Source organism: Polypterus senegalus, chromosome 8 (assembly GCF_016835505.1).
Source record: "Polypterus senegalus isolate Bchr_013 chromosome 8, ASM1683550v1, whole genome shotgun sequence".
Lineage (NCBI taxonomy): Eukaryota > Metazoa > Chordata > Cladistia > Polypteriformes > Polypteridae > Polypterus > Polypterus senegalus.
In genome coordinates, this window is record NC_053161.1 from 71,643,647 (window position 1) to 71,671,142 (window position 27,496).

At 35.7% G+C, this 27,496-nt stretch overlaps 1 protein-coding gene across 2 annotated transcripts in view; it reads right to left on the reverse strand.

Moving 5' to 3' along the window:
- The window catches only part of usp44 (ubiquitin specific peptidase 44), a 78,193-nt gene that overhangs the window by 33,547 nt on the left and 17,150 nt on the right, over nt 1–27,496 (reverse strand). For both annotated transcript variants that reach the window (XM_039761257.1, XM_039761258.1), the window contains exons 2-3: nt 12,337–12,409; nt 7,825–9,383 (exon numbers count right to left, since the gene is read on the reverse strand). In XM_039761257.1, the coding sequence (XP_039617191.1) occupies nt 7,825–9,312 (1,488 nt within the window). In that variant the 5' untranslated portion in view covers nt 9,313–9,383; nt 12,337–12,409. The remainder of the gene's footprint in view (nt 1–7,824; nt 9,384–12,336; nt 12,410–27,496) is intronic.

Below are 27,496 nucleotides of genomic sequence, written 5' to 3' on the forward strand. Positions count from 1 at the left end.
TTTTCAGAATCAGAATTTACTTTATTGGCCAGGTATACTACTGTGTACTGTCTTGACAGTATTGTGCAACATACAAGGACAACATAGAATACAAACGATAAATATAAGAAAATAAAGTATAAAATATGATGCAGCATAGAAGGGGAATACAAAAAATAAAAAATGTCCAGGCAATCTAGTATGTAGGTATTCATAGATACTGAGTAGAATCTCTGACCTGATTAGTAAGAATAACTGCATGTGGGGAAATAACTTTTTAGGTGACATGTTGTTTAAGCTTTCACTGCATGAAGATATGTGGTGGAGGGATGTCTTTGGAATAGGTGATGCTCTGGGCGTGTCGGATCAGCAATGATCTTTGAGGCCTGCCTTTTTACCCTGGACTCTTATAGGAACTTCAATGTGCAGTAAGTTACAGCCTATGCTCCTTTTATAGGCTCTGATGATGTGTTGCTGATTGGCCTTAGCCTGAACAGAAACAGCACCAAGCCAGCCAGCTATAGATGACGTCAGAATGGACTGGGTGATGGCTGTGTAGAACTGGACCAATATTGTTTGAAGAAGACTGAATTTCCTCAGCCAATGCAAAAAAAGCATTCTCTGATGGGCTTCCTTAATAATACATGTGATGTCATTGTCACAGTTAAGGTTTTATGATAGTGCAGTGCCCAGAAACTTAAATAACTCTGTCATCCCATCAGCTGTGCCATTTATAGCAAGTGATTGGTGAGCAGGTGACTGTGTCCTGAAATCTATGATCATCCCCAGTTTTTTAAATGTTGCAGTGTTAATTTTGACAATACATTTTGATTTAGTTTTAGTCTTAGTCATCTGACTAAATTACAATTTAGTTTTAGTAACATTTTAGTCACTTAAATATTGTTAGTTTTAGTTGACAAAACGTAAATTAATTTTAGTAGTGAAAAAGTAAGTTGGTTTTAGTCAACTAAAAATAAAAGTGAATTAGTCAGAAAAAAATCAGATGGATATTTAACTTCACATATGAATAAGCACAAAATATACTGTACCTCTAAACAATTATAATCAAATGTACACTAATGAGCCAAACAACATGTATTGATTATTGGACATAAAATTAAGAGTAGGTGTAGAAAGGATTTAATCCAAAAGATCTTCGTCAGATAATGGCAGGTCTGGTCTCTCATTATAGTTTTCTGGTCCTCAACATGGCTTAGCTATGCTGATATAAGATTTTACCAAAAAAAATGTATATGACAAAAGTGTTTTTACTATGTTCTTCACATTTTAGGGGTTATGCTCATATACATTAGTTTACCACCTAGAACAAAATGAAAGAAAAAATTTAGTGTTTACATATTTGTATTCAGCAATGAAGCAATGCTGTTTTGCTGTAATGTAGATGTACATATCATACTAATTGGGTACTGAAATCCTAAATACATTTTATGTTAGTATTAACAAATGGAGGAGGTCATTTCATCAATGATGGTGACAAGCCACTTCATTTGAAACTTGCCTCGATTATTAATTTCTACTACTATTGTTGTCACTGCCACTGTGTCCAAATGTGTAAATGGTTGGGTGGCAGTTGTCTTTACCTGCAACCCAGAACTATGTTGACCATATACAAAATGGATGTATGTGCAGACAAATGTTTGGATGTGCTCATTACAATCAAGGAATGAATGCAAAGCTTCTGTTCCTTTATTAGGACTGTGTAGGACACAGTATTAAAAGTGATTCCACCCCCATTTCATGTGTGTCGCTACAAGCTAAAACAGTTAAAACTCACATACTGAGGCTCAATGCATCTGATTGCGCTCTCATAGCTGCAGAAATCTGTTTCTTAAGGGATGAAACTGGCAGTAACAAAATCCTGTGTGTGTTGGCTTCTTTTTTAAAATAAGCACGTTTTTCCCCAATTGAATGCTGAAATTCTCAAACACACAGCATGGCCAGACATGACTTCTGCCTTTTTCCTTTTTGACGTGTTGATGCAATGCTGTATCATCACCACTGTAAACCTTTTTCATATGCAGTTTTTACTCACATTTTTCTCACATACTATTGTGCCACCTGAAGTTATTCGGATATTTGTGGTCACACAAGAGTGCACTGCTGACCTTACTGTTGATGTGACATCCCTACTAGCAGCACACCTAAAATCGATACACTTGACACATTAGTATTAGCAGAGTGAACGAGAGCCAGAGGTAATAGTATTGGCGTCGGGCAAGTCGTCACCTAGATAATGTTACATACCTTGGCATGAATCTCAAGATGGTGCGCCTCCAAACCCCCCTTCAGGTTTGTGTTTTTTTCTGTGAGCTTCTTCCTATATGGCTGTACACATGGCTTTATTTTCATCAGCGTTGTAATTAATGTTGGTCCAAATGTCTGTCCACTATTTTTGCCCGAGAATCACATTGGCCAACATAGTGGACCGAATAACAGCAGGATTCTGGCTGATGTGATGATTTCCTGATAGTGCCCAAACTAGTGCCAGCCAATTATAAGTGGGCATACAAGTTATTAAAATTGAACCACTGTATTCAAGCTCATTATTTATGTAACACAGATTGTATAAAGAGCTTCACATAGCTCACTGTCCAGTGGTCTGTTTGTAACATTTTTGTTTTGTTTAGTTTTTGTCAACAATGATTTTAAAAGCATCTGTCTTAGTTTTTGTCATTAATAGCATATTTATATTTAATTTAAATTCCATTTCCATCACAGAAAAAATGTTGTTGATGAAAACTTTTTGTTGTACATTTTTTTAACAAAATCAATGCTATAAGGCTGGAGGACAGATTTTACACCTCTTTTCTGTATATGGAGTCATCTTTGTTTAAAATGAGGTCTTTTAGTGTGATGTCATCTGCAAATTTAAAATTTTTGACAGACAAATTGGCAGAGTTACAGTCATTTTTATAAAGTGAGAAAAATAGTGGCGAAAGGAAATAGCGCTGTGGTGTGCCAGTACTAAGGGTTAATGGGTTAGACATACGTGTGCCCAGCCACACATATTGTTTCCTATCTGTAAGAAAGTCTGTGATCCAATGGCAGATTGAACTGGGCAGGTTGAACTGAGTGAGTTTCTTACCTATGAGCTCTGGGATTAATATATTGAAAGCAGAGCTAAAGTCCACAAACAAGATCCTCAAATATGCTCCTGGCTTATCAATGTGTTGGTAAATAAATTTCAGATCTAAATGCACTGCATCATCCACAGACCAGTTTGCTCAGTATGCAATCTGAAATGGGTCCAGGAAATCTTTTGTAGCATTCTTGATGTAATTCAGAATAAGACGATAAAATGTCTTTTGTTAGCAAAGAAGTTAAAGCTACTGCTCTGTAATCACTTTTGAGCTTTGATTTATTTGCTACTGGAATGATGGTGGAGATCCTGAAGCATTGCAAATACTGTAGACAAACTAGTCTGCACAGTGCCCGAGTGTGGAAGATGAAATTCCAAAGATCTGAACATTAGAATGACTGGTCACTCTAGTCTAAACTACCCACGTATGTGTAAGTGTGCCCTGCAATGGACTGGCGTCCTATTTATGGTTGGTACCCGTCTTGTATCTGATGCTGCTGGGAGAGAAACTGGCTCACCACAAACTTGAACCTGATCAAGTGCGCTAGAAAATGGATAAATGAATGTTCAAGATAAAAAAAAAAAAAATTGCAGATATCATATGTGGGTGTACAAACAGGCTTGTCATTTCTCAAACTGGTGTAAGCTGTGACCCTTCTACTGCGTAAAAACTTTGCATTCACTATTCTTGAATAGCTTTCAGATTGTTTTAAATTGTTATGCTGTCTTAATGCAAAATAAATTACACAATTTGCTAAGGTGCATCTTAAATCCTAGTTATACTACTGTATTAGAAGGTTTTCTGTGTTTAACTTACAATAGCGATATCATTTCTACTCATTCTACTTTGCTAAAAGTGCTTTATTTTAAAAGAACATTCATGAAAATTTTATCTATCATTGTTCAGTGTAATAAAACGTAAATCAAATGATTGCAGTCAAAATATTCAATGTGGAGTTAAAATTATTTTTATCAATTATTAATTTGTATTTTTTTTTTCTTTTGCATGGTCCCCTCTCTAAGTGTTGCACAAGTCACTTTAAGAAGAAAACAATCTTTGCAGACATTTATCTGTAAAACTGTTTTTATATTTATTATTTCTCAAAGTATGTAATTTTGTACCATGTTAACACAGAAGTACTTGTAAGTGGTCTGTATATGTATGTTATAAATGAACACACATATAGTACATGCATTACTACATAACAAGACACCACATCTACATGTGTAATAAAAGAGTCTCAATTGACTTTAAGGTAAATATTTAGAAAAAATTCTAAAGGGATTAGAATAAGTACAGCTTATTTAGTCTCAGTTTATATAACTAGTATAAAAATACTTTGCTGAAACAATAGTGTATTTAGCAAGTACTATTACACATTATAAAAGCCAAAAACGTGTCTAAATAAATAAGAACATGTTTACAAAATGCAACAGATTTCCTTGAAAACTGGCCAACGAGAAAGAAAGTGGTCTGAGCGATATATGCAAACAATCATAATGGGACTTACTACCTTAATGTACCATAAAATCAAGGCTTGTAAACATACACTTTAAGTAAGCAGACACATCAGTTTTAGGTCATGTCTGTGAATGTTTCTTTTTTCAGTGATTTAAGTAAGCATTTAAAAACATTAGTTTGGATACGTAATTAAGGCCAAATTCAGAAATTAGTGCATACAAAAGAAAACCAAAAAAACATGAGATTTCATGACTAAAGCAGGAACACGCATATGCTTGGGTAGATAACAAATACAACATGTGAGAATTATGTCTAAAACTTATTACGGAGTGCTCTTCTCACCATACTACTGTCATCTGTGATGTATGGTATTTCAAGACGCTTTCATTCCACACCTGAACTTGTGTGATAAGCAATGCCTAAATACACAAATATATACATAAAGGCTATTTATTTATTTTTTAAACCAATTAAAGTTATAGCTTTTAGAAAGAAAAAAAAAATGTAATAGAATAATTCAAAGATTCAAGTGCATATGGTTTCAACAGAATGTTTCAGTATGAACAGATGTAACACTAAGGTGTTGTAGCGTGTCAGAAGTTATGGATGCAATGATGAGTCAAGCAAAATGACACCTTGTACAAAGTAACTAAAAGATTTCAATACTCCAGCTTTCGAGGTAGCTCAGGCCCCATCTTTAGGCAAGATGTAATCTTGTTAGTTAGCCAGTAAAAGGTGTCATTTTGCTTGACATCTCATTGCAGTATGAAGAGACGAAATGCTAAATGTCTACTGATCACATATTAAAAAAAGTAGAGCTACTGGGCTTGATGTTTCTCCTCTCTTGAATCTCATTCACCAGTCATATGTGCAAAGGAAAAATCAGGTACTAAATGGGTATAGCATAACTCACTTTCTTTATGACAAGAGGCATCAAAGCACTACTAACATAATCTGCATGTGACCTGTAACCCATCTTAAATCACATGTTTATAAATACAGCAGTTGTCTGAATTTGTACACAGTAGAGTTGTATTTTAATGGAAAGCAGAATACATGTTACCAAAGCTAAACTGAGATATGGAAATATATCTAATGCACAAAAAATAAAATTCACCGCTACAGGAAAATGACAGGTACTTCAAACTAAGGAGTGTTTCAAGAAAATCTGCATGTCATAACATTCGTCTAGCTATACACATAACTTATAGTTAGTATCTGTCTACTGAATCATTTATCGTTTCCTGAATTCTTCTTGAATTCATTTTGATATTCTACTTAGGGTTTAAGTGGAAGTGAAGCCTGTCCTTGTGTAGGCTGCAGTGAAGATCAATCAATATGCAATGTGTCACTGTGGTGAGAGTATTTAAAAAACTTTTAAACTCATACAAAATAACTTTCTTATTAAATATTATGATGTCCCACACAGTACATTCTATTTGTTCTTCTAATGTTACATTGTTTACTTTTCCTTTTTATGTATTCTTGTATTGCTATTCATTTTGGAAGAATTTTATTTCTTGTGATCTGTCTTTAGAAATGCTGAGAAAGTCCTTTATTTGTAGATAGATGCAAAATTCCTAGTAAGACACTAATTTGGATTATTATACCAAAATTATATTATCTTAAAAGGTACAAAAAAGTGTTACCACACCATCACTGAGTGCCAGACATACTGGAGCACCACATATGGTGACCTGCTGAACACTGGGACTTTTAAATCCTGGACCTTTGTAATCTTCCACTCTCCAAAATTCTCTGACAGAACTTAGACAAAGCAAAACCTAGTGTGTAATGGGGATAAGGATTTGAGTTAGACTTAACTAGAGTGTTTTATGTTAGGATTATTTAGATTAGATGTAGCTTTTAAGTAGAAGAACTGTGTGACCAAGACTATAAATGTATCATAAAGCTCACAAAGGAAGAACTACTATTACTATTACTATTAGTAAATGTATATTTAAATAAGAGTTTAGCAAAAGGGTTTGGGGGAAAAAAGCTAATACAGGTACATGAAAATTATCTGACAGGTAGGCAGTGACATCATACTGTCAGCCAGGGAAAGGGGGAAAGTGTGTAGATGGAGGAGCCAAACTTTGAATAAGGACAAGTATTTAAAGGGCTAGCGAGAGAAGTAAGAGAAGAGAAGTAGGGAGCCAGTGTCAGCCATTGCAATCTGTGACACGTGAATGTGAAAGAGGCAAGTTTTGCAGGGTGTACATGTAATTCAAGATCAACAGTGTAGGCATTTCCAGTATCATCTTGTCCACCGATATAAAAAGAACCTTAGAGGTTAACATACCACCTGTGAACACATTTGCACTATAAAACACAGTGCGCAGTAAGCAGAGCTGAGAGAGAGACTGAATAGACTGCTAACATGAAATGAGAGGGCAAAGGTAAATTTGCATTACAGGGAATTATGATGGGGAAAAAGACATGAAAATAAAACAAACATAAATCATTCCAAAAACAAGTACTGTAGCAACAATCCTCTTTTGCAAATAAACTCAAATTTTTCTTTTCTTAAAGACACAAATAAGCACATTTGAAAGCTATGTTCTCAAACATAGAGAAAAAGTGGTTGGGTATTTTATCAAGGCGAATTCTATACAACTTTATTTTTCATAATCCATAACCCTAAAACTCAGCATGTAAGAAACGTGAATCATCTCAGCTAAGAACACTGAAAAATACATATAAAGACAGAGTAACTGTTCAGCAGGTGAAGATTAGTCAGGAATGTAACTGCCGATTATGTGTGAAAGTGAATAAAAACCAACTTAAGCATATGCTGCTTTACTTTTATTGAAACTGCTTTTGATAATTGCTCAAGAAAGAGAAGGAGATTTGGATATTTAAAAAAAATACAAAATGAAGCTTAATAAGGTCAGAATCACTGTGTGTGCAGATAAATACTTTAATAAAACTTTTCCAAATTGTGCAACAAATAAGTTTAATATTTTATCTGAAATTAACACATTCAAATATAACCTTTTATATAAATATACAGTAACTAGTTTTTGTTTGAACACTTGAGTTTCACAGTACATTCACACCAGGAAAACAGATTGATTACCTCAGCTATGTATTAGGAATTCCAAGGAATAGAGGCTGTATAAATCGTGAAGCGCTAGATATAATTAACATAGATTAAAAATACAACTGGGTGAAATCAGCACGGGCAGGCCATTTGATTCAACATCAGCACAACATCTTGAATATAGCATAAACATTTTATAAAGTGCAATACAAAAAATGAATCTCAAAAGGCATCACCCACCTGACTAAGTAGCTGTCCATGAAAGATGGTGTTCACAACATTAAGGACTTGCTTGATTAATTCCCTTTGAGTTGCTGGGACAATGCTGGGCTGTAGTGCTCCAGTAGTCTCAAGTTCTTGCTGTACCTTGTCTAGAAACTCACAGAGAAATTCTTGTGCATCTTGCTGGGAATAGCCTCTAAAGGCAGGAATAAGTTTCCAAACAGAGTGAAGCATAGCAAAGGGAGACACCAAGGCCCATTTCCCTGACCACATTACCTGGAAAAGTGTGTGAAGCTCATGGCACAGTGAGATATGTTTGGAGCTAGGCTCCTTGGGCTGAATTAACTCCATGTTTCTGCTCCGTAATGCACCACCACTAAGGCCCACTGAAGAGGTTTTCTTTGAATTAAATGAGGAAACAAGCCCACGTTTGCCATGGCGCTGAATCAGACTACAGAGAGCCTGGGTATTTCCATTTGCAGTGTTAGATAGGTGCTCTAAGGCTTGATTGAGGTCAAGCTGCAGGAAGCACTTGCGGAAGATGTGCAGGTGACTTAGCACCTGTAAAATGGAGTTCATATAGCAGGTATTCCCCAAGTTTCGCAGTCCTGTCACCCCAGGGGTTACTGTAGGCCTCCGTTTGATTGGAGAGTCTACTTGCTTAATTGTACTTGCTTTGGGTGAGGTAGGCATTGTGACTGTGTTCAGTTTAAGTTTTGATTTTGCCGTGCTCTTTCTTACTGCCTTGCAAGTTTTATTTGTCCTAGTCCTCAAAGGTATTCGTTGCTGTGCTGGCACCCGGGATGTCCTTTTGCGCACAGGTGTTTGAACATTCTTTGTGGGGGTGCACTTTTGGTTTTGCTCCATGAGTCGGTGGCTTTTTCGTGGTGGAGCACCTTCCAGTATTTCCTTCATTTGTCTTTTCAAGTTCTGCCTTCTCTCCCTAGCCTCTTTTCTTTTCATCTCTGCCTCCTCCCTGAGCCTTTCTTCCTCTGCTCGTCGCCTACCTCCTGCAGTTAGTTCAAACCATGAACGAAACACACGGCCCAACTGGGAGTGGCGTCGATGCCAAAGTGCCGTAAACATGCGGTCCTCATCACGAAGCAGCTCTTGCACACTGCCGGCCGAGATGTCATCGCTAGCAGCCATAGAGCGTAGTGTGCGGCCACTCCGGGTGGTGCACTCATAATTCTGACTCTTAATGGCACTCAAAGTACTGCGCAAAAGTTTTAAGTCACCTGTGGCATTGTCATTAAGCACATAGTCATCACAAAGGTAGCAAAACACATAAAGCTCATTCACTTCAAGTGCTACCGGGTGTTTTTGTTCCTGGAAGTGCTTAAGAGCATGTTCTTCAATGTAGCGCCCACAGGCAACATGTGAGCAGCTCAAGCAGGCCCAAACAGACTCTGTTGTGTTACAATCTACGCAGTGCCATTTCTGTGGGTTTAGGCTCGAGTGGTCTTGGGAAAGGCGCAGCCGGCCAACGTGCTTACATTTATCCATCTTTATTTCACATTGCAGTTCTTAGCAAGGCGAGCTGTGCGACATGCCTGGCCCACAACTTCTACCATGTCCTGTAAAAACAATTGGCAAAATTACTGCCAGGCACCTGTTCAAACCTCAAACACAACATATAGTTTACCTGAAAAAGTGATTTAATTAAGAATAACTCTCTGACTTAAAACTAGGCTATACTTCTATAATATACAAGGTACACATAGTTTGACACTTTTTTTGTTATTGTCTGCATATGGTGAGCAGTAATTATTTTCCCATTTTCAGTTTTTATAGAAAACATTATGTAAAAGGACATCACATTTTAAGTCTTGTCCGAGATTTGTTTTTCATATCTTTCAACAGACACTCAAAATCACTCACTCAAGCTAGCCCAACAAAATTTTCTTTGCACAACAGAAAGTTCAAAAGCTAGTACTAGTGTTGAGATAGATGTATGACAGAGGTATTTAAAGGGTGTGTAGCAGGATCAAATTTAGAAAATAATTTATACCTTCATGATTGACAAGGTGGCAGATGTAAAAACATGATGGATATTAGAAAGTTATGTCTAGCTATCATTTATTTTACAGTATACAGCAAACTTATACATGGCTTTTGCCCACATGTATTTAAGGAGATCTGGCCTACTGCCTCTAAAGTGCTTCTGATACTAAGGGAGAAACACAGTCAGAATCTCCAGTATACTTTATTTAGCTACAGGTTGCCCTATGTTCTATTATTATCTGTCCTTCATAAAGTGCCTAATACAACTGTTAAATTCACAGATACACTCAAAATGCATTTGATATCTGTGGTGGAGTGATTTCTAGCATATATGTTGATAAATATTTAGTACATCTCCATTCATAAACTTGACAAAAAATATTATTATATAGTGTTTTAGGAGACATGTTTACTTCATTGATGAGGACAGCAGTGCTTTGATGTTTAACTAACCAACCCTCCTCCCAGACTTTAGGATGGACTCAGGATGAAACATTTATGGTGAATGGGATGGAGCATCAGAACAGCTTGGCAATGGTGACTGTGTTTGGACTTACAGCTACAATCCATCCAATGCAGGAAGGCCATAAACTGACCAAACAAAGCAAATGGAGGATTAGTTGTACCGAGTGCTTTCATTAGCAACTGGTAGGAAAGGGACTGGAAAATTATTCTGTTAGTCTGTATGGCTGTTTATGATTGGTTCTGAATCAGAGGCCATTCTGTACCTCGACACCCCACAGGTTTGTGTTTTGTGGTAAGAATGGTATGAAGTTGGTCACTTTGCCTCTTCCTCTCTCACCACCTGCCCAGGAAGAGAAGACCATAATGAAGATAACTCTATCTGGGTAGCCATTTTGAAACAGCCATGTGGAAGGTTTCAATACTCTGTTCAAAGACTATGTGGTAGCAAAGAAAGCTAGACTGGAGATAAGCCGACAGCTGCCTATAGACGCAAGATGCTACTTAGGGTGTAAGGGTATGATTTGCCAATATCCACATAGTATTCTCCTTCCTTACTATTTTTGGGAATTTTATCAATAATAGATAATTAAATGTGTAGTTAACTCCTGCCTGTTTCTTTACTCTTTTTAAATGCCTTAGGTTAACAGATGTAGAAGGGAAGGGGGGAGGAATTGCTAAAGTACCCGATGGCAGAGTGGTAAGCGTGTGGGATTTTAGACATTTTGTTAAAGTCTAAACATTAAAGAGTATAGAAGGGGAAAATATGGTCGCCATTGGACCTTACAAAATAAAACAATTTCTGTTACCAAAAGCAGTTCAGTCCCAACAATAGATGCTGAAATAAGGTGAAATCTGCCTTTACAAGATTAACTTTTAGTCTATAATATGGTGCAGCTGGGAAATAAAATGTTTTTGCATTAAAATTTGATAAATTGCCCTCTCACATAAACAAATGAACACATATTTTCAATGCAAATTCAGCCCACAAACACATTACAATTTCTGTTCACTTTCTAATGTTAAGGCATTTCCTTTCCTGTTGAACTCAGAAGTTTCTGCCGGTCTCAAGCAGTGATCTATGACTCTACATCAAAAATGAACTTTTGCAATCCTCCATGTCCTTCCACTTCCTACGTGCCATTAAATGATGAAAGAACATCAACTTTGGTCCCACACAGTAAAATCCTAAAGATTTTGTCACTTGTCAAGTTCTTAACTTCAGGTTCTTAAAAAGTATACAAAAATCTTAAGACTGAGAACTAAATCTTAAGACTGAGAACTTGTTTCTCTTCATAGAATTTAGAATAATCCACATTCATTTTCCCTGCACATCAGAAATAACAAGTTGCTAAATTTCTTTCATCAGCTGACACAATAATGCTAAACAGGCATTTTCAGGACTTGTGTAATAGAGGTACTGGTTTTCATTGCTATGCTCATTTTGCTATTATGTTCTAATATTCTTAAATAGTTGTTAAACTCTGTTATAACTTAATAACAGAAATATGAAATATTATAGGAAAATAAAGCATGTGTTTAGCCATTGATTACATTACAATAATGCCAGAAGAGCAGTGGGTTAATGCAACAGCACCAAAAATAGGCAAATACAAAATAATAAACACAGAAATGCAAAATTCAGAGAAATTACATTTTTATTTGCAGTATGTGAGTACTGTGTGATTACGAAGCAATGCACTATATGGTAATAGATTTCTTTTAAATACATTGTATATTAGGTACATTGGCAAGTATTGTGGGAAATTATTAGAACTGGTACATCTACATTGATGCATATCCCTAGTAGAATGCGATATGAGTGAACAAATGGCCTGGTGTGATAATGGAGCATCTTAGAGCTAGCAAGGAGGTCATCTTATCGAACTTTGTTGCAAAAGATATATATTGGATATCAGTTGCTTAATAAAAGATAGAATCATGTGACTGCAGTTAATTAATACAGAAAAATACCTATCTTACATGTACTCAAAAACAGAATTCATCCCTTTAAATGACAATTCTCCACAGTTACAAATCTATTAATTTTACCATCAAACTCACCGTGTCCATCTTGTTGTTAATATGAATGGTACAACAACACAGTCAGCATGATGTACAACTTGAAGCTATGATACTTCATAAAGAGAAAAAAAAACAGAGAAAAACAAAAAATTAAGAATTGTTCAGATGATTCTCATTTAACAACAAGCACAAATCTTGTAGTTGTATACTACTTAAAAGAGGAAAAGTATAAGAACTACTATAATTTATGCATGTTTCTAAGCACAAATGAGCTAGAGTAGGGATGCTCCAATTGATCGGTTAATTTTCACTTAAAACAAAAAGACTCAATCGGTGATCTGTAAAAAGGTAGATCACAAAAATGACATTTTTGACCCCTGCTTTTCTACTCTTAATGGTTACTTGGTTGCTGTGCTACTTTAAGCAAGGTATTATGGTAGTTGAGCCAGCTTGCATCTATTTTTTTCCTTTGCAGCAAACTTCCTGCAGTGTAAACAAAGAGAAGGGAGTGGAAGCTTGTTTTATCATTGAATGACAGGTGATTGGTTTATTAGCCTGTACAGTAAAGAAAGTAATCAACTGAAAAAAAAAGTAATCTGAGAAGTTGTCCTGTGCAACTAGACAAACTTTAAGGAATTCTTTATTTTGTCCTTTAAATTAAAACAGACACTGCTTGAGTTTGGACAGCAAGCTTATTTAAAATGCAACAACTTACAATTTTAACTGGAATAAGAAAAGATAAACATGAATTTGAAATTGTTGCTTAGTAAACAGTAGGCTTTTTTTTAAAGATTTGTACTGTGTTTTTCACTTGTTGCTGTATATCATACAGCATAAGTTTTGGTAAGAAACAAATATTACATAATTAAAATGGTAATCCATATTTACAATTACATCTCAAGAATTACATATGTCTAGTTGATACACTGAAGAAAAAAATATACCTGTATGAATATAGTAAATGTATATTTTAACAGCTAAAAGCTGCTATATTATATATATCATATATCATAAAATAGTTTTTATTCCTGAGCTTTCAGCCCCTACCAGGAGCCTTCATCAGAGGATAATGCTTAAACATGCAAGAATCAAAGGCAATATATAGCAAAATTAGGCGGGGAGGGGTTTGGTGGGGGTAGCTTTGTTTGGTCGTAACGTTTTATTTATTATGAATATGTTCTTCTTAAGTTTGCATATGCTGGGTTTATGTCCAAATGTCTGTTAATGGTGTTTTTGTCTGATAGCCAAGATACAGCCAGTTCTCTGGCACTTTTAGTACTGTCCTTAAATCTTACTTGTACATTGTCCCAGTTAAATGTATGTCCTGTTGTATGCGTACAGATCTGTGATTGTAAGTCCTTCCTTCTAACGGCGTTGCAATGTTGTGTATAGATCTGTGATCGTGAGTCCTTCCTTCTAATGGCGTTGCGATGTTCCTGTACATGTGCTGCAATTCTTTTTGATGTTTGTCCTATGTATACCGCTGGGCAAGAACTGCCATTAATTGACATTTGGACATAAAACCAGCATATAATAAATAAAACATTACGACCAATACCCTCCTCCCCCCACCTAATTGTGCCATATATTGCCTTTGATTCTTATATGCCTAAGCATTATCCTCTGATGAATGTTCCTGGTAGGGGCTGATATATAGATAGCAGCTAGGGCCCTTACCCTTCTTTAATGGAAGGACCATAGGAGAGAGCGTACTCAGGCCTTTATCTCCTTCGGACCACTAAATGGCAGTCTCCCTGGGTTGCAGCTGTGCCTCGGATTCCCACAGGTCACCATGGGACATGGAGTTCAGCAACTCAGCCCTACTGGACTCCATGGGTGCTGCCAGGGGCTGCTGTGGGATTGGAGAACCCTACTTTGTTGGATTTCTGCCTCACCCGGAAGTACGCCTGGATCACACTAACAGGCCACTGGAAGTACTCCCAGGTGCGGCATAAAAGAAGCCTTCATTCCGGGAGCGAGAGTTAGGAGGGAGAGGATGATGCTTGCCGGAAAGAGTGGACTCAGAACACAGAAAGGAAGAAGCAGAAGAAGATGAAAAGAAAGGGCATCTGTGCTTTATTCTCTTGTGCTCATAACTGTGACTTTGCTTACTGTGTGGGAAACTATTGGGAAGACTTTCCCACAGAATAAAGCCTGTGTTGTGCTTGTGGAACTTGTGTATGAGTCTTGTCACTGAAGGTTTGGGGAGCTGAAGAGCTCCCTGCAGGTCACAATAAATATATTTGTTGTTAGAGAAATAGTGAAAACTACTTTTTTTTAATTAAGAATTGTTTCATACAGGTAAACTACAGAAAAAACTAAACAATATGATAGCTTGTAATTATAAGAAGCATTTTATTTTCATGTCATGTGTTTTATGGATAAATATTTTTGTACATATTTTATTAGTTAAAGTATGTATTTTAAGGAAATTTTATTTATTTTAGTATTTTATGGTCACTGAACAATAAGCTTACATAATTTCATTTTCTTAATAAAAAATACTCAACACCAGTTGTCTATAGTTTAATTATAAAAATACACTTTAATATTGCACATAAGAGTTCTATTTGTCTGCTTATGCAGGAGATTAGTGTAAAAAAAGTTTTTTAAAGGGATGAAGAAAAAAGAAAAAAAAATTGGAATTGGCAGATCTAGTAACAAGAAATCGGTGAGCAGTACTGGCCTTAAAAAACCTGATTGGAGCATCCCTAATCTAGAGGGATAGAGACAGAGAGAAAGCAATTCATACTTTTTATTTGTATTTATTTATTTATTTATTTATTTTATTTTACAAAATATCAATTTCATATACGAAGCACATTTGCAGGGGCCAGAATATGTAGTTTAATAGGAATCTCGGTTTCTCTTTATAACACACATTGCAATATGCACTTATACACAATTAAAAATTAAGGCATTTAATTTGATAAAGATTCTTATATTTTCTCTTTAAAAAGAAAACCACCAGTGTCAGACAAGGAATTCAGGCAAGTAGTTACAATTTAAAAAATATTTGAGTTTACAAATACTGGGAAACTATGGCAAAAACGAAAAACAAAACAAAAAAAAAACCAAAAAACTACAATTAAATGAAAAAGTCATCAGTCTCTGTTCAAGCAGTTTAGAAATTTCCCTGTTTAATACTTCTAAAAGCTGTAAGGTGTATTTTTCATGCAGTATTTACAAAAGGATGTTCTTCAAATTTGAAAGAATTTCATCAGTCATCTTGAATTGCTATTACTGAGGTTTGTAATATTCAATTGAACATATAAAATAACAAAAATGTGAGAGATGTCTGGACAGTGCATGCATATTCATGCTTGCCCAAGCTAGCTAAGGTTAAGTAACACTTTATAAGAATAATGCAAAAGAAGCTTTTTAAAATAAATGACCCAGGGCAAGCCACAAACAGCCTATAAAGATCACATTTTATTTTATTTATTTATTTTTTTTTTCTCCAGCCTTTGGAGTTTTTTTTTGTTTTTTGTGTCCACCCTGGCCATCGGACCTTACTCTTATTCTATGTTAATTAATGTTGACTTATGTTTATTTTTATTGTGTCTTCTATTTTTCTATTCATTTTGTAAAGCACTTTGAGCTACATTTTTTTGTATGAATATGTGCTATATAAATAAATGTTGATTGATTGATTGACATTTCACAAATGGCCTGGGAGCAGCATTGCAATTAATCAGGGGCAAAAAGATAGAATTGAACCATACTAGTAATAATTATATATAACATCTTCTTATATAATACAACTAGCAAAATACCCGCGCTTCGCAGCGGAGAAGTAGTGTGTTAAAGAAGTTATGAAAATAAAAAGCAAACATTTTAAAAATAACGTAAGATGATTGTTAATGTAATTGTTTTGTCATTGATATTGAGTGTTGTTGTCATATCTATCTATTTATATATATATGTATATATATATTTATATATATCTGTATATATATATATATATATATATATATATATATATATATATATAGCAAAATACCTCGATTGGCAGCGGAGAAGTAAAAGAAAAGGAAACATTTTAATAATAACGTAACATGATTGAAAATGTAATTGTTTTGTCATTGTCATGAGTGTTGCTGGCATATATATATATATATATATAAATATATATATATATACATCTATACACATATATATACACAGTTATATATATATACACATATACATATCTACATATATACTGTATATGCACATTTATATATACAAATCTACATATATATATCCACATATATATATATATTAGGGGTGGGACTCGATTAAAAAAATTAATCCAATTAATTAGAGGCTGTGTAAGAATTAATCTTGATTAATTGTATGTAATCCACGTAAATTTGCCCCAAATCGCAAATGGTTTTTTTTAATTTAAAAGTGTTTTAGTGGGCGACAGAATCAAATAATAGACATGTACATGAATATTGTAAACTGAAGCCGTTTTAATTTCTGAAAAAAAAAAGCCTTTAAACTGCATTTGAATTCAAAACAGAAACAAAAATATCATCCCTGGTTAAAATTGGGCAGACTTAAAAATAAAGTGGTAGTTTAAGTACTTTAAGTAGATTTTCAGAATAGTATTGTCTTTAAATAATAATAACCAAAATTTCAACATAAAGTGCAGTTTTTCTTCTTAAAAAAATAAGTCCGAAACATAAAAGGTAATTTGACCAACTTAATCTTTAAACTCTGAGTAACCTTAGCCAAAATTATTTTGTACATTAGGCTAAAACAGTGTGATCATTGAACATTTTGTAATTAGATGTAATTAGAATTACTAACGGTCACGGAAGTCCAATGATCCCCAGTAAGAGCCACAAAGTCTGCTTTCTGTAATGCATCTAATTTTGCTTGCTTTTCATTGTGCACAAAACCATGCTTTTATCAAGGCTTCGGGAAGTCGAAATGATCAGTCGTAGGAGCGCTTTATTCCGACTCTAAACATTTTTGTAGCTGTGATGTGTGCATCAGTGTAATGGATGTACCAGGAAATCATGCATTGACAAAAGTTCCCGTTTGCTTGGAATTGAAAGTGTGATTAAATGCGTTATTTTTTTAACGCGTTATGGAGTACATGCATCGAAGCTTCTCAGCTGTGCTTGTGCTAATAAAGGGAAACATTTTAAAAATAACGTAACATGATTCTGTTAACCGAATATTTTTCATACGTCCCAAACCAAGGAGATCGAAGGTAAAATGAATCAGTAGCGCATACATACTCAGTGCATCCCTCTCGGAATCGAACCTCGAATGTCGGCATTAGAGGCGAAGACTCTACAATTGAGCCACAGCATGTGGCTTGTCTATCGAGTATGTACTGTAGATAGGGGTATATATATACATTTAAATATATACCCGCGTATCGCAGTGGAGAAGTAGAAGTTATGAAAAGAAAAGGGAACATTTTAAAAATAACGTAACATGATTGTCAATATACAGTAATTGTTTTGTGAGTGTTATTGAATGTTGCTGTCATCAAGGATTTGATTATCATTATTTGTTTCAATCAGGGTCGTATTTATGCGATGTGTTGTGTTCAAGTTACATTCCGTGTTTGTCAATCGTTGTAAAGATGACAGGTTTCATTCATCGATTCGTTTCTTACTGCATCAATAAACAGCTCGTCTTCTTCTTTATCTGAGACCTGACACACTGCATGCACGGGTTTTTTACACTGTCTTCCTTTAGCGGGACATTGACTTTTTCCACCGTGTGCTTTGTTTCCACAGTAGCTGCATTTATGAATATGCTTATCAGACGCTTCATATTTTTTGCTGCCTTTTCAACTGTGTAATTCGGTTTTTGTTCAGCGCTTTTTGGAACTGTTGCTTTTTATCTGTGCACTGCGTCAGTTCACGTGAGCCACTCGGTGTACTTGCATCGAAGGTTCCCAGCTGTGCTGGTGCCATCTCGTGCTATGTCCATAGCTTTATTTAATGTTACCTTAGTCCTGGCACTTAAAACTTTCTCTCGCAGTTTCGCTGAGTTTGTGTCAAACACCACCCTGACCATCTCATCTTCCTCTCCATAAGCACAGTCCTTCACCCGTGAATATTTACCCGTGGCAGTTTGCTATTGGATTGCCGCTGACGGACGGCCTTCTATGGGCAGGCACTAAATTACAAACGCCAGCCTGTCTATGAACTTAATTTAAAGTGTAGGTTTACATCGTGCTTTGTTTCCGAAGTAGCAGAACTCGCTTCTTATTGTTTCGCTGCCTTCTCAATTATATAATGCATGTTTTCTTGAGCGCTTTTTTGAGGTCTTCCTGGTTTTCTATGTACTGCGTGATTACGTGGGAGGCGTGATGATGTCACACGAAACTCCCCCACGGCGTTGAAGCTCATCTCCATTACAGTAAATGGAGAAAACTGCTTCCAGTTATGACCATTACGTAGAATTTCGATATAAAACCTGCCCAACTTTTGTAAGGAAGCTGTAAGGAATCAACCTGCCAAATTTCAGCCTTCCACCCACACGGGAAGTTGGAGAATTAGTGATGAGTCAGTGAGTGAGTGAGTGAGTGAGTGAGTGAGTGAGTCAGTGAGTGAGTGAGTGAGTGAGTGAGTGAGTGAGGGCTTTGCCTTTTATTAGTATAGATACCGTGGTTGTTCGTTTGTCTGTCCAGGATTTTAAATTACCTGTAGCTCACAAACCGTTTCACCTATTGACTTGAAATTTGGTACACATATACTACGTGACGTCTATTATCCGCTTTTGGGGTGATGATTTTTATTACTCTTTTTATTTTATTGTAGAATCAACTCTAGGCAAAGTGCAGCAAGGCAGCCGTGTGGCGCATGCATATTGGCGCCGTTCTCATTCCCTACCACATTCACTAATCATTCTTGAGGCAGATTCTGCCACCTTAACTGAAAAATTAAAGAAAACATACTAAGTAATTGCAACACAAAAACTAACAATCCGTTTTAACGCGAAAAGATGCCGACGAAAGAAAAGAAGCAGCGGACCGCTAGGGTGGAGAAAAGAAGAGCTGCTCAGGAAGCAGCAAGCGCATCAACCTCTGAGTAAACTAATGCTAAACAGAGACAGAGAAAGAGTATGCAAACTATGAATGCTCAAGTCAAGTGTACTCACTGCACGTTATCGTGCAGTACACCGTTACTGGTATATAATAATGTTGTTGATTTTTTTATATTTAGTATCCATTTAAGTAAAAAGACAGGAGACATTGCTGGAGGTGGCAGAGGTAAAGATGTTAAGATTTACATTGGGTGTGACAAGGATGGACAGGATTAGGAATGTATACATTAGAGGGTCACCTCAGGTTGGACAGCTTGGAGAAAAAGCCAGAGAAGCAAGACAGTGTTGGTTTGGGCATGTGCAGAGGTGAGATGCTGGGTATATTGGAAGAAGGATGCTAGGGATGGAGCTGTCAGGCAAAAGAAAAAGAGGAAGTTTATGGATGTGGTGAGAGAGGACATGCAGGTGGAGGGTGTGACAGAGCAAGATGCAGAGGACAGGAAAATATGGAAAAAGATGATTGGATATTGAAATCCCAAACAGGAGCAGCCGAAAGAAGAAGAAGTAGTTTCGTTTTTAGCAGTATTTTACTGGAAATTACTGGTAGTGATGATACAATTCTTTAAAAACCCTATGCTATAATCCCCTCAAAATTATAAACCCATTATTTGTTATTAAACTAGGGATCACCATCTCTTCCACACATTAAAGTTCATGCCCTGTATTGTATTGTGATATTTATGATCGCCAATACTTGTTTATTTGAATGATAGTTGGGTGACTTACTTAATGGATATACCAGCATTTTAAAGTTGCTATTACTGTCAGTATTTATATATTTTACATTGTATTATTGAAAAAGGCACAATATTTTCACTTCAATAATCAAATTACATTAATAAAAAGCCATCAAATGGGATTCCTGTTTTTGCTGCGATATCGAAAGGTATCAAGTATCATAAAAATTTCACTGGTATTAATACTGAATACAAAAATTCTGGTATTTTGACACCACTAATTGACGATAGGGCGGCACGTTGGCGCAGTGGGTAGCGCTGCTGTCTCGCAGTTAGGAGACCCAGGTTCGCTTCCCAGGTCCTCCCTGCGTGGAGTTTGCATGTTCTCCCCGTGTCAGCGTGGGTTTCCTCCCACAGTCCAAAGACATGCAGGTTAGGTGCATTGGTGATTCTAAATTGTCCCTAGTGTGTGCTTGGTGTGTGGGTGCGTGCCTAGCAGTGGGCTGGTGCCCTGCCCGGAGTTTGTTTCCTGCCTTGCACCCTGTGTTAGCTGGGATTAGCTCCAGCAGACCCCCGTGACCCTGTAGTTTGGATATAGTGGGTTGGATAATGGATGGATAATTGACAATATTTTGTATTTCAAACTTCGATTAAATGAAATTTTGTCTCATGCCAAGTTATGAGCAAGGCTTGGCTTCTAATTATGCAATTGGTTTGTAGCAAAAACTGGGAGCATGCCCCCCCTCCCCCACCTCCAAACAAATTTGAGGATTTCAGTACTACAGTAACAGGATTTTTTTTTGGTGCTGATCCTTCACGCACTGTTTATGTTTGGTTGATTGCTCCCTCTCTTCCTCTTGTCTGATATTTTTTCAAACTCAGTCCTTCTGTAGTTTAACCTTTACTGGTGAATACACAGGTCTCTAATCTTTAGTAAAACAAATGTGGCAATTATAAAATGAAATTATACTAACAAGTGATTGTGGACTGTAAGTGGATGACTGTATCTTATGCAAATTAATCACTGCCCTGAAACACTTCAAGTACAACTCATTTATATGAAGTATGTTTTATTTTGATTAGATCACTATATTGGTTATTGCTTATGTTTTGGCAATTTTTCTTAAATAATAGAAATTAAATGCATATATTGCTTAATTTGTAATTTTGTCTGCTATTGATGAAAATAAGTAGTCATTAGTATTTTGATAAGCTATTATTGTATGCATTTTGCAAATTGCTCCTTATTGTTTATAAAATATCCCTGGGTTTCAGTCAGTGTGGGAAAAAATTACTCATTAAAAATGATTTTCTACATTGTCTTGGAGCATCAAAATAAATAAGGGAGAACTGGAAAGAAACTACTCAGGACAGGGTGTCCTGTTATGCCAAGCTAAGCAAGTTCCCACTGCAACCTTAAGAATAAGTGGAGATGAAAATTGACATAATATAGTAAAAAGCAGTACTTATGTTTAGTATTAATTCTATGAATTTGTTTATTTTCCATTATATCCCAGAAACACAAAGATTAATATGAAGCAAAAACAATACCATGGGTAAGAAAAATCAAAGCCTGTAGAGCTAAATGTAAAGCAGCAGATAAGTGAGAATAGCCCCTTTTTTAAGATTTCTCCTATTCTTCAGACACTTTGCAAATAGCTAATCTTAAAAAATAACTGTTTCTAATCACGCTGGAATTTCATTCATTATCATATAAGTCTAATATGATTGGTTCTGTCACATGGATATCACCTACTTTGTAACTTGTTGGCTTTGTTCACACAGCAATCCAACTGGGGAAGTACTAAGGAATTATCTACAGTATATAACTATCAAAGGGCTGACAGCTGGTATTTATTGTTTTATTAAATGATAATTGAAAAACAATTCCAACAGATAGATGGTTAATTAGTTCAGTTTAATCCATTTTTTTTACTGCTAAACCTTTTCTTTATTACCATAAAATATTTGCACTGATTAAGCTTTGCGCAGTCTGAGCTTTAGTGTCACACAAGGCCTGTTAAGACAGCAGATTTACCAGTGATGCAGACATCCAGCTTCAACAAACCCCCACTTACATTGCAAACTAAGTGGTAAAACAGTAGTTCGGCACTCTCTAAAATGATCTTTTAAACTCTCTGAAACCTAAAAGCTGATGAGATGCACTCACCCAAGCCAAGTTATGTACCAGTAACTGAGCCCATTCTGAGACAACTGAGAAATACACATTAATTCAAGAAGGGGGCTTCAGCATCTAACTTCTAAAACTAGAAAGAGTAATGCACTTCCCTTTAAAGTTGCAGATGGCACAGCAAAGAGCCTTACTGAGAGCACACCATAAATAAGCAACCATGTCACACAGCGAAAGACAGTACACCAATACAAGAATAATCCTCCTCTTGAACCCAGAGCAACAACTCCACAAAACATCAGACATCAATCTTGAAGACTGTGAAAGAATAATATCATTATGCAAGGGGTCACATAGTTAGTTAGGGGAAATTAAATTATCATCCATATTAATATCTAGCATTTATCTTAAAAGTAGCACGAAGGGTTAAGCAAGCCAGAGTGTGTGAGCAAAAAGGTGACAGAATATCCCAGGAGATGATTCAAGAAATTGGCTGACGTCATGTTCTTTCATGTACCCAGTAAGACTTGACAGTTGTCACATACACACAAAAAAAAAAAATCACAAAAGGGTAAGAGCTGAACTTGAGAAATATGGAGAAGAACAAGTATATAGTGGAATGAGACTTTTATTTAGGGGTATAACAGATGGTTCTGTTCTCTGCTTAAAACATCTTATGTCTTTTAGCCAATCATAGTAAATGTCAGGATTAATTCAGCACTGTAATGAAAATACAGTTGTCAATAAATATAAGCTTCTGTCTTTGTTCTGGGTCCATTCACAAGCTGCTGTGATGGAGTGCATCCCTCTTCACGAAGGGATAATGAAACATGCATAAACAAGCTTCCTCCTGCCTGGTTCTTGACTCAAAGTGGTCCTAGTGGAGGACAAGATTTCTTTCTTTAATATATTCTCCACTTTATTTCTTCCACAAGACATGTTATTGTAAAACTGTTTATCTGTGCCAAATTAATTAGAACTCTAAATAGAAAGTAAGTAGCCAGCCTCTTCTGTGTTACATGTTAGTCTGTCGTGTGTCCTGTTTTATATGTCAATATATATGCAGTTATCATATTTCTATAATCCCATTGTTCATCAATAAAATGTATTATTTGGTTTCTTTAAAATGAGTGTGCTTCAGTTACCTTAATATAAGTCTACTGGCCAGAGATGGCCTGATATAACAAAGAAAGGTAAGGAAAATACAATAGCAGACTTACGAAATTATTTAATTAATTACCAGCACTGCTGAAGACAAAACTAACAATCAATTAAGTTAAATTCTCACTTTTCCTACAGTACTTCATGTCTCTGTTTTGTTAAGTTTGCACTTAATAAAATCCATTTTATTACAGATGGATGGATTATGGCTTAACTACTTAAATCAAGCCAATTGTAATAGTGATTAGCTGTATAAATGAAAATGATTTTACATAAAACACAGTGGCAGTGTTTTATGAAAAACGTTCATATAGACAATATGGCCCAATTTACATTAAAGGGACTTTATAAAATACTAGCAGGACCCATGCACTTCACAGCACAAAGAAATGGATTAAATACAGTTTTAACAATAAATTAATGTTACTTTATTAAATTTCTCAAAATATTTAAACTAAAGCTTCTTTGTATACCACATTTTTAGCTTGTCTTGTCGGAGCCAAATATATAAATCGTTCCTCTGACTGACTCTTGAACATGCCACATAAAACTGACTGTGCAAAAGCAAGACATGCACAAATCAATGCTTATTTCATCAGTTGTATCATTTTTAGGCAATAATATGGCTCTTTCACATAACCCCAAATCAGTTTTTTTAAATGTAAATATAAAACATCCAGGTAAAGTTTCTTGGCCAGTTCTTCAACGGACTTGACCTTGTTTCCAAGGTTTTTCAGAATTTCAAAATCTCCATTAGAATTCTCTTTTATTTACCCATTGCCTATTTTCAAAAGCAACTGTTAAAATTCATCAGCTAAACAGTCTCCCTTGAACTGAACTCTCATATTAATCTTGAGAGTTAATTGTGAATTTTACGTCATACAAAGGAAGGCTTTATGGATGCCCACACCTCATCAGCCATGGTACCTCTTTGAATTACTGGATGAGTTTGTTGAAAATCACCTGAAAACAGAATAGTCATTCCATCCTTTAAATTTTCATGGTCTCTGATGTTCTTGAGCATTCTGTCACAGCTTCTATTCCCTCTTTACGGGAGATAGTACAATTCTCCCATATAATAACCACACAATGTTTTAAAAGTTGAGCTAGAGGAGTCCTTTTCTTGACATTACACACAGGAGCTTCACTGTAAGTTAGGTTTAACGGCAACTTTAAAGCTGAATGAGCGGTTCCCCCCTCCAATATATTCGCAACAATGCCAGAAGACGCTATAGCTATTGCAATTTTATAATCTTATTTAATTTTAGCCAATATTAAATTAATTAAAAAGGTTTAAAAAAAAGGTTAAAAAAGGTGCACCCAGAAAGAATATTTTCCCTGATTCTTGTAGATACTTTCCAGAATTTCATCATAAACTTTTTTCTGATCACTCACTAAACTAATGTGAATAATGCAATTCGTATCTTCTGTCTGAGGATCCAAGCATACGAAGAGCACAAGATTGAATGAGCCACACAACGAACAGAGTGCCCTTATATAGCTTGGGTGTTGTGAGGGAGTAGCGGGGCCAATGGGAGCATCCGCCATAATCTAACCACCTTTGTGAAGTGCTGAGAACACTTTTAGTGTTACACTGGTTGGTCTGGTTGCATGACGACACTCAGAGTGCATTCCAGCCTGATGATCCTGTTGGCCTCAGGTGTAGAATAGTGGCCAAGGTGTCCGGATACCACTTTATCTGTTACACACGGTGCTATGGGTTGGGCATGTACAGCTGCTACAGGTACTAGCACACTTCATTGATGATGTAACCACTGATGGCAGTTGCAATTCTGAGGTGTACAGGATCATCAGTAAATATTTCCAAACTCACTGGACAGCGCTTCATCCTACAAAAACATAATGATCCTAAGCATCCTTCTAAGGCAACAAAGGGTTTTTTTCAAAGTTAAAAACTAGAAAACTCTTGAATGGTCAGGCCAGTCAACCGATTTAAATCCAGCTGAGCATGCCTTCCATATGCTGAAGAGAAAACTTAAGGAAACAAACGGCCAAAACAAGCAAGAGCTGAAGATGGCTGCATTAGATACTTGGCAGAGCATCACCAGAAAAGATACTGAACACCTGGTGATGTCTCTGAATCACAGACTTCAAGCAGTCATTGCATTCAAGAGATATTCAACAGAGCACACTATATATGGCTGTTTTATATTTTTACCATTACTATGTCCCAATCATTATGGCGCCCTGAAATGTAATTTCTACATGGTGTGACTGAAATGTATGAAAAAACCTTTAAATTCAATTCTGCAATGTGCACTTTAATATAATCTGAATTGTTTGATTTGCAAAATCAAAATGTGGAGGAGAGGGGTGAATCAAGGAAACGTATGTCTTTGTCCCAGACATTATGGAGGGCACTGTAAGTGTTAACAGTATGTCATGACAATTTATGCTTTAAATGACTATGTAGACATATTTGTAATTTCTTGCTATATTAACATATTAAAACAAAAATATCAAAGTATTTTAGGTTGCATTATGAATATGAGACACTATCTGAGCTGCAGAGCAAGACCTTTTGAAAATGTAAACATCAAGAGAGAAAGCAGAAAGCAATGCTGGCAGTATAGAAGCGGCACACAGTTTCTGATTAGAGTGAGAAAGAGGGACTGTATATTGAAATTACATTGTTTATTGGGCAAATATCGTAAACAGTGTTTGAGTAAGAAGATAAAAGACTTATCTAAGACACATGCCAGGGTTGTGTATTGTTTCTTTAATATCGGACTACTGTCTTGAAGAGTGTCATCAAGCCATGCTACCTTTAGACTTTCTTCACACCAAGCAAATATGCCAAAACTGAACTGACAAATGTGCACTTAAGACAGCTATATTAGTGACTGTTGTTTGATGATGCTGATGTTGTCCCTTCATGGTTATATGTTCTAAGTTAAACAAGCATGAACACTAAGTGTTTTTGTTCCTGACATTTGCATGTTTTTAACTAAGTGTTGATTTAGACTAGTTTTAGGCTTGAAATATAATAATCTATTTTTCAAGAAACATGTGCCCCATGTAAAATATACCCACCTAATTCTAATAAAGTTGAATAATGTAAAAATCAAGGCTTTATAATCAATTATACTTAAATAATTAAAAATTCAAACCTATTACGTAAGAAAATGAATTCAGCTTTTTATATTTATCAAGTCTGTGATGCTAAAAACAGATATAAACTTCAAATATCTGCACAAACTTAGACCAAGTATTTCTGGGAAATCATAAATACATTCATTTGAAAAAAGTACAGCCAGTCATAGACCACAACTGGAATAAGACAGCCAATATAAAACAAATAGATGGTTTGATTTTAAATAAGAACAAAGGAACGAATATATCCATTATGGTGTTAAAAACCCCCAACAGCAGCATTCTCTGGGACAGCATTCACTCCATCCTGCATCTTTCCAATATTTTACTAGTAATTAAGACTAGGCGGTATGGCCAAAAATGCTATCATGATTTTTCCATATCATTCAATATCAATACTGTAATCATTAATAATTATTATATTCATTAACTTGATGCTCTATTTTAAGTATGAATCGAATATTGTAACCAGAAGAAATCAACATGCTTACCGGTATTTATCATGGTGTCATATACAGTACCAAAGAACTTGTCAAAAGTTAACGTTTGAGAGTATAAATAAGTATATACAAACTGAGATGTTGAAGACCTTTTGGCATTTGCTATAACAACCAACAGCTGCATAAATATAAACGTCTTAGAAGACATGTGTTCTATAGATCTGATAACAATACCTTTGTTTTAGTTAACTAAAACAGGAATATAAGAGAATACTGCAATTTAAATTAAGTTTAAACAATGATAAATGTGCAACATACTAACTTCCATCTTGAACCAACAAGTTATTTTTTCCATTTACAAGATTCTTGAGAGAAATCCTACTCTATCCAATGTCTCTGGCTTTACGATTCTCTGTGCAAGGATAAAAAAAAAGTTACCATCTGTACTAAACACATAATCTGAGGGAATTTGGTGGCAGGGATGCACAGGAACCATTTAGACAGAAAAACTACTCGGTAAAGGATGAATCATCGATATTCCACTGTGCTGAACGATAAAGCAATAAATAATTAACATGAGTTAACATGAGGCTTGCATTTATGTAAACAAATTCATG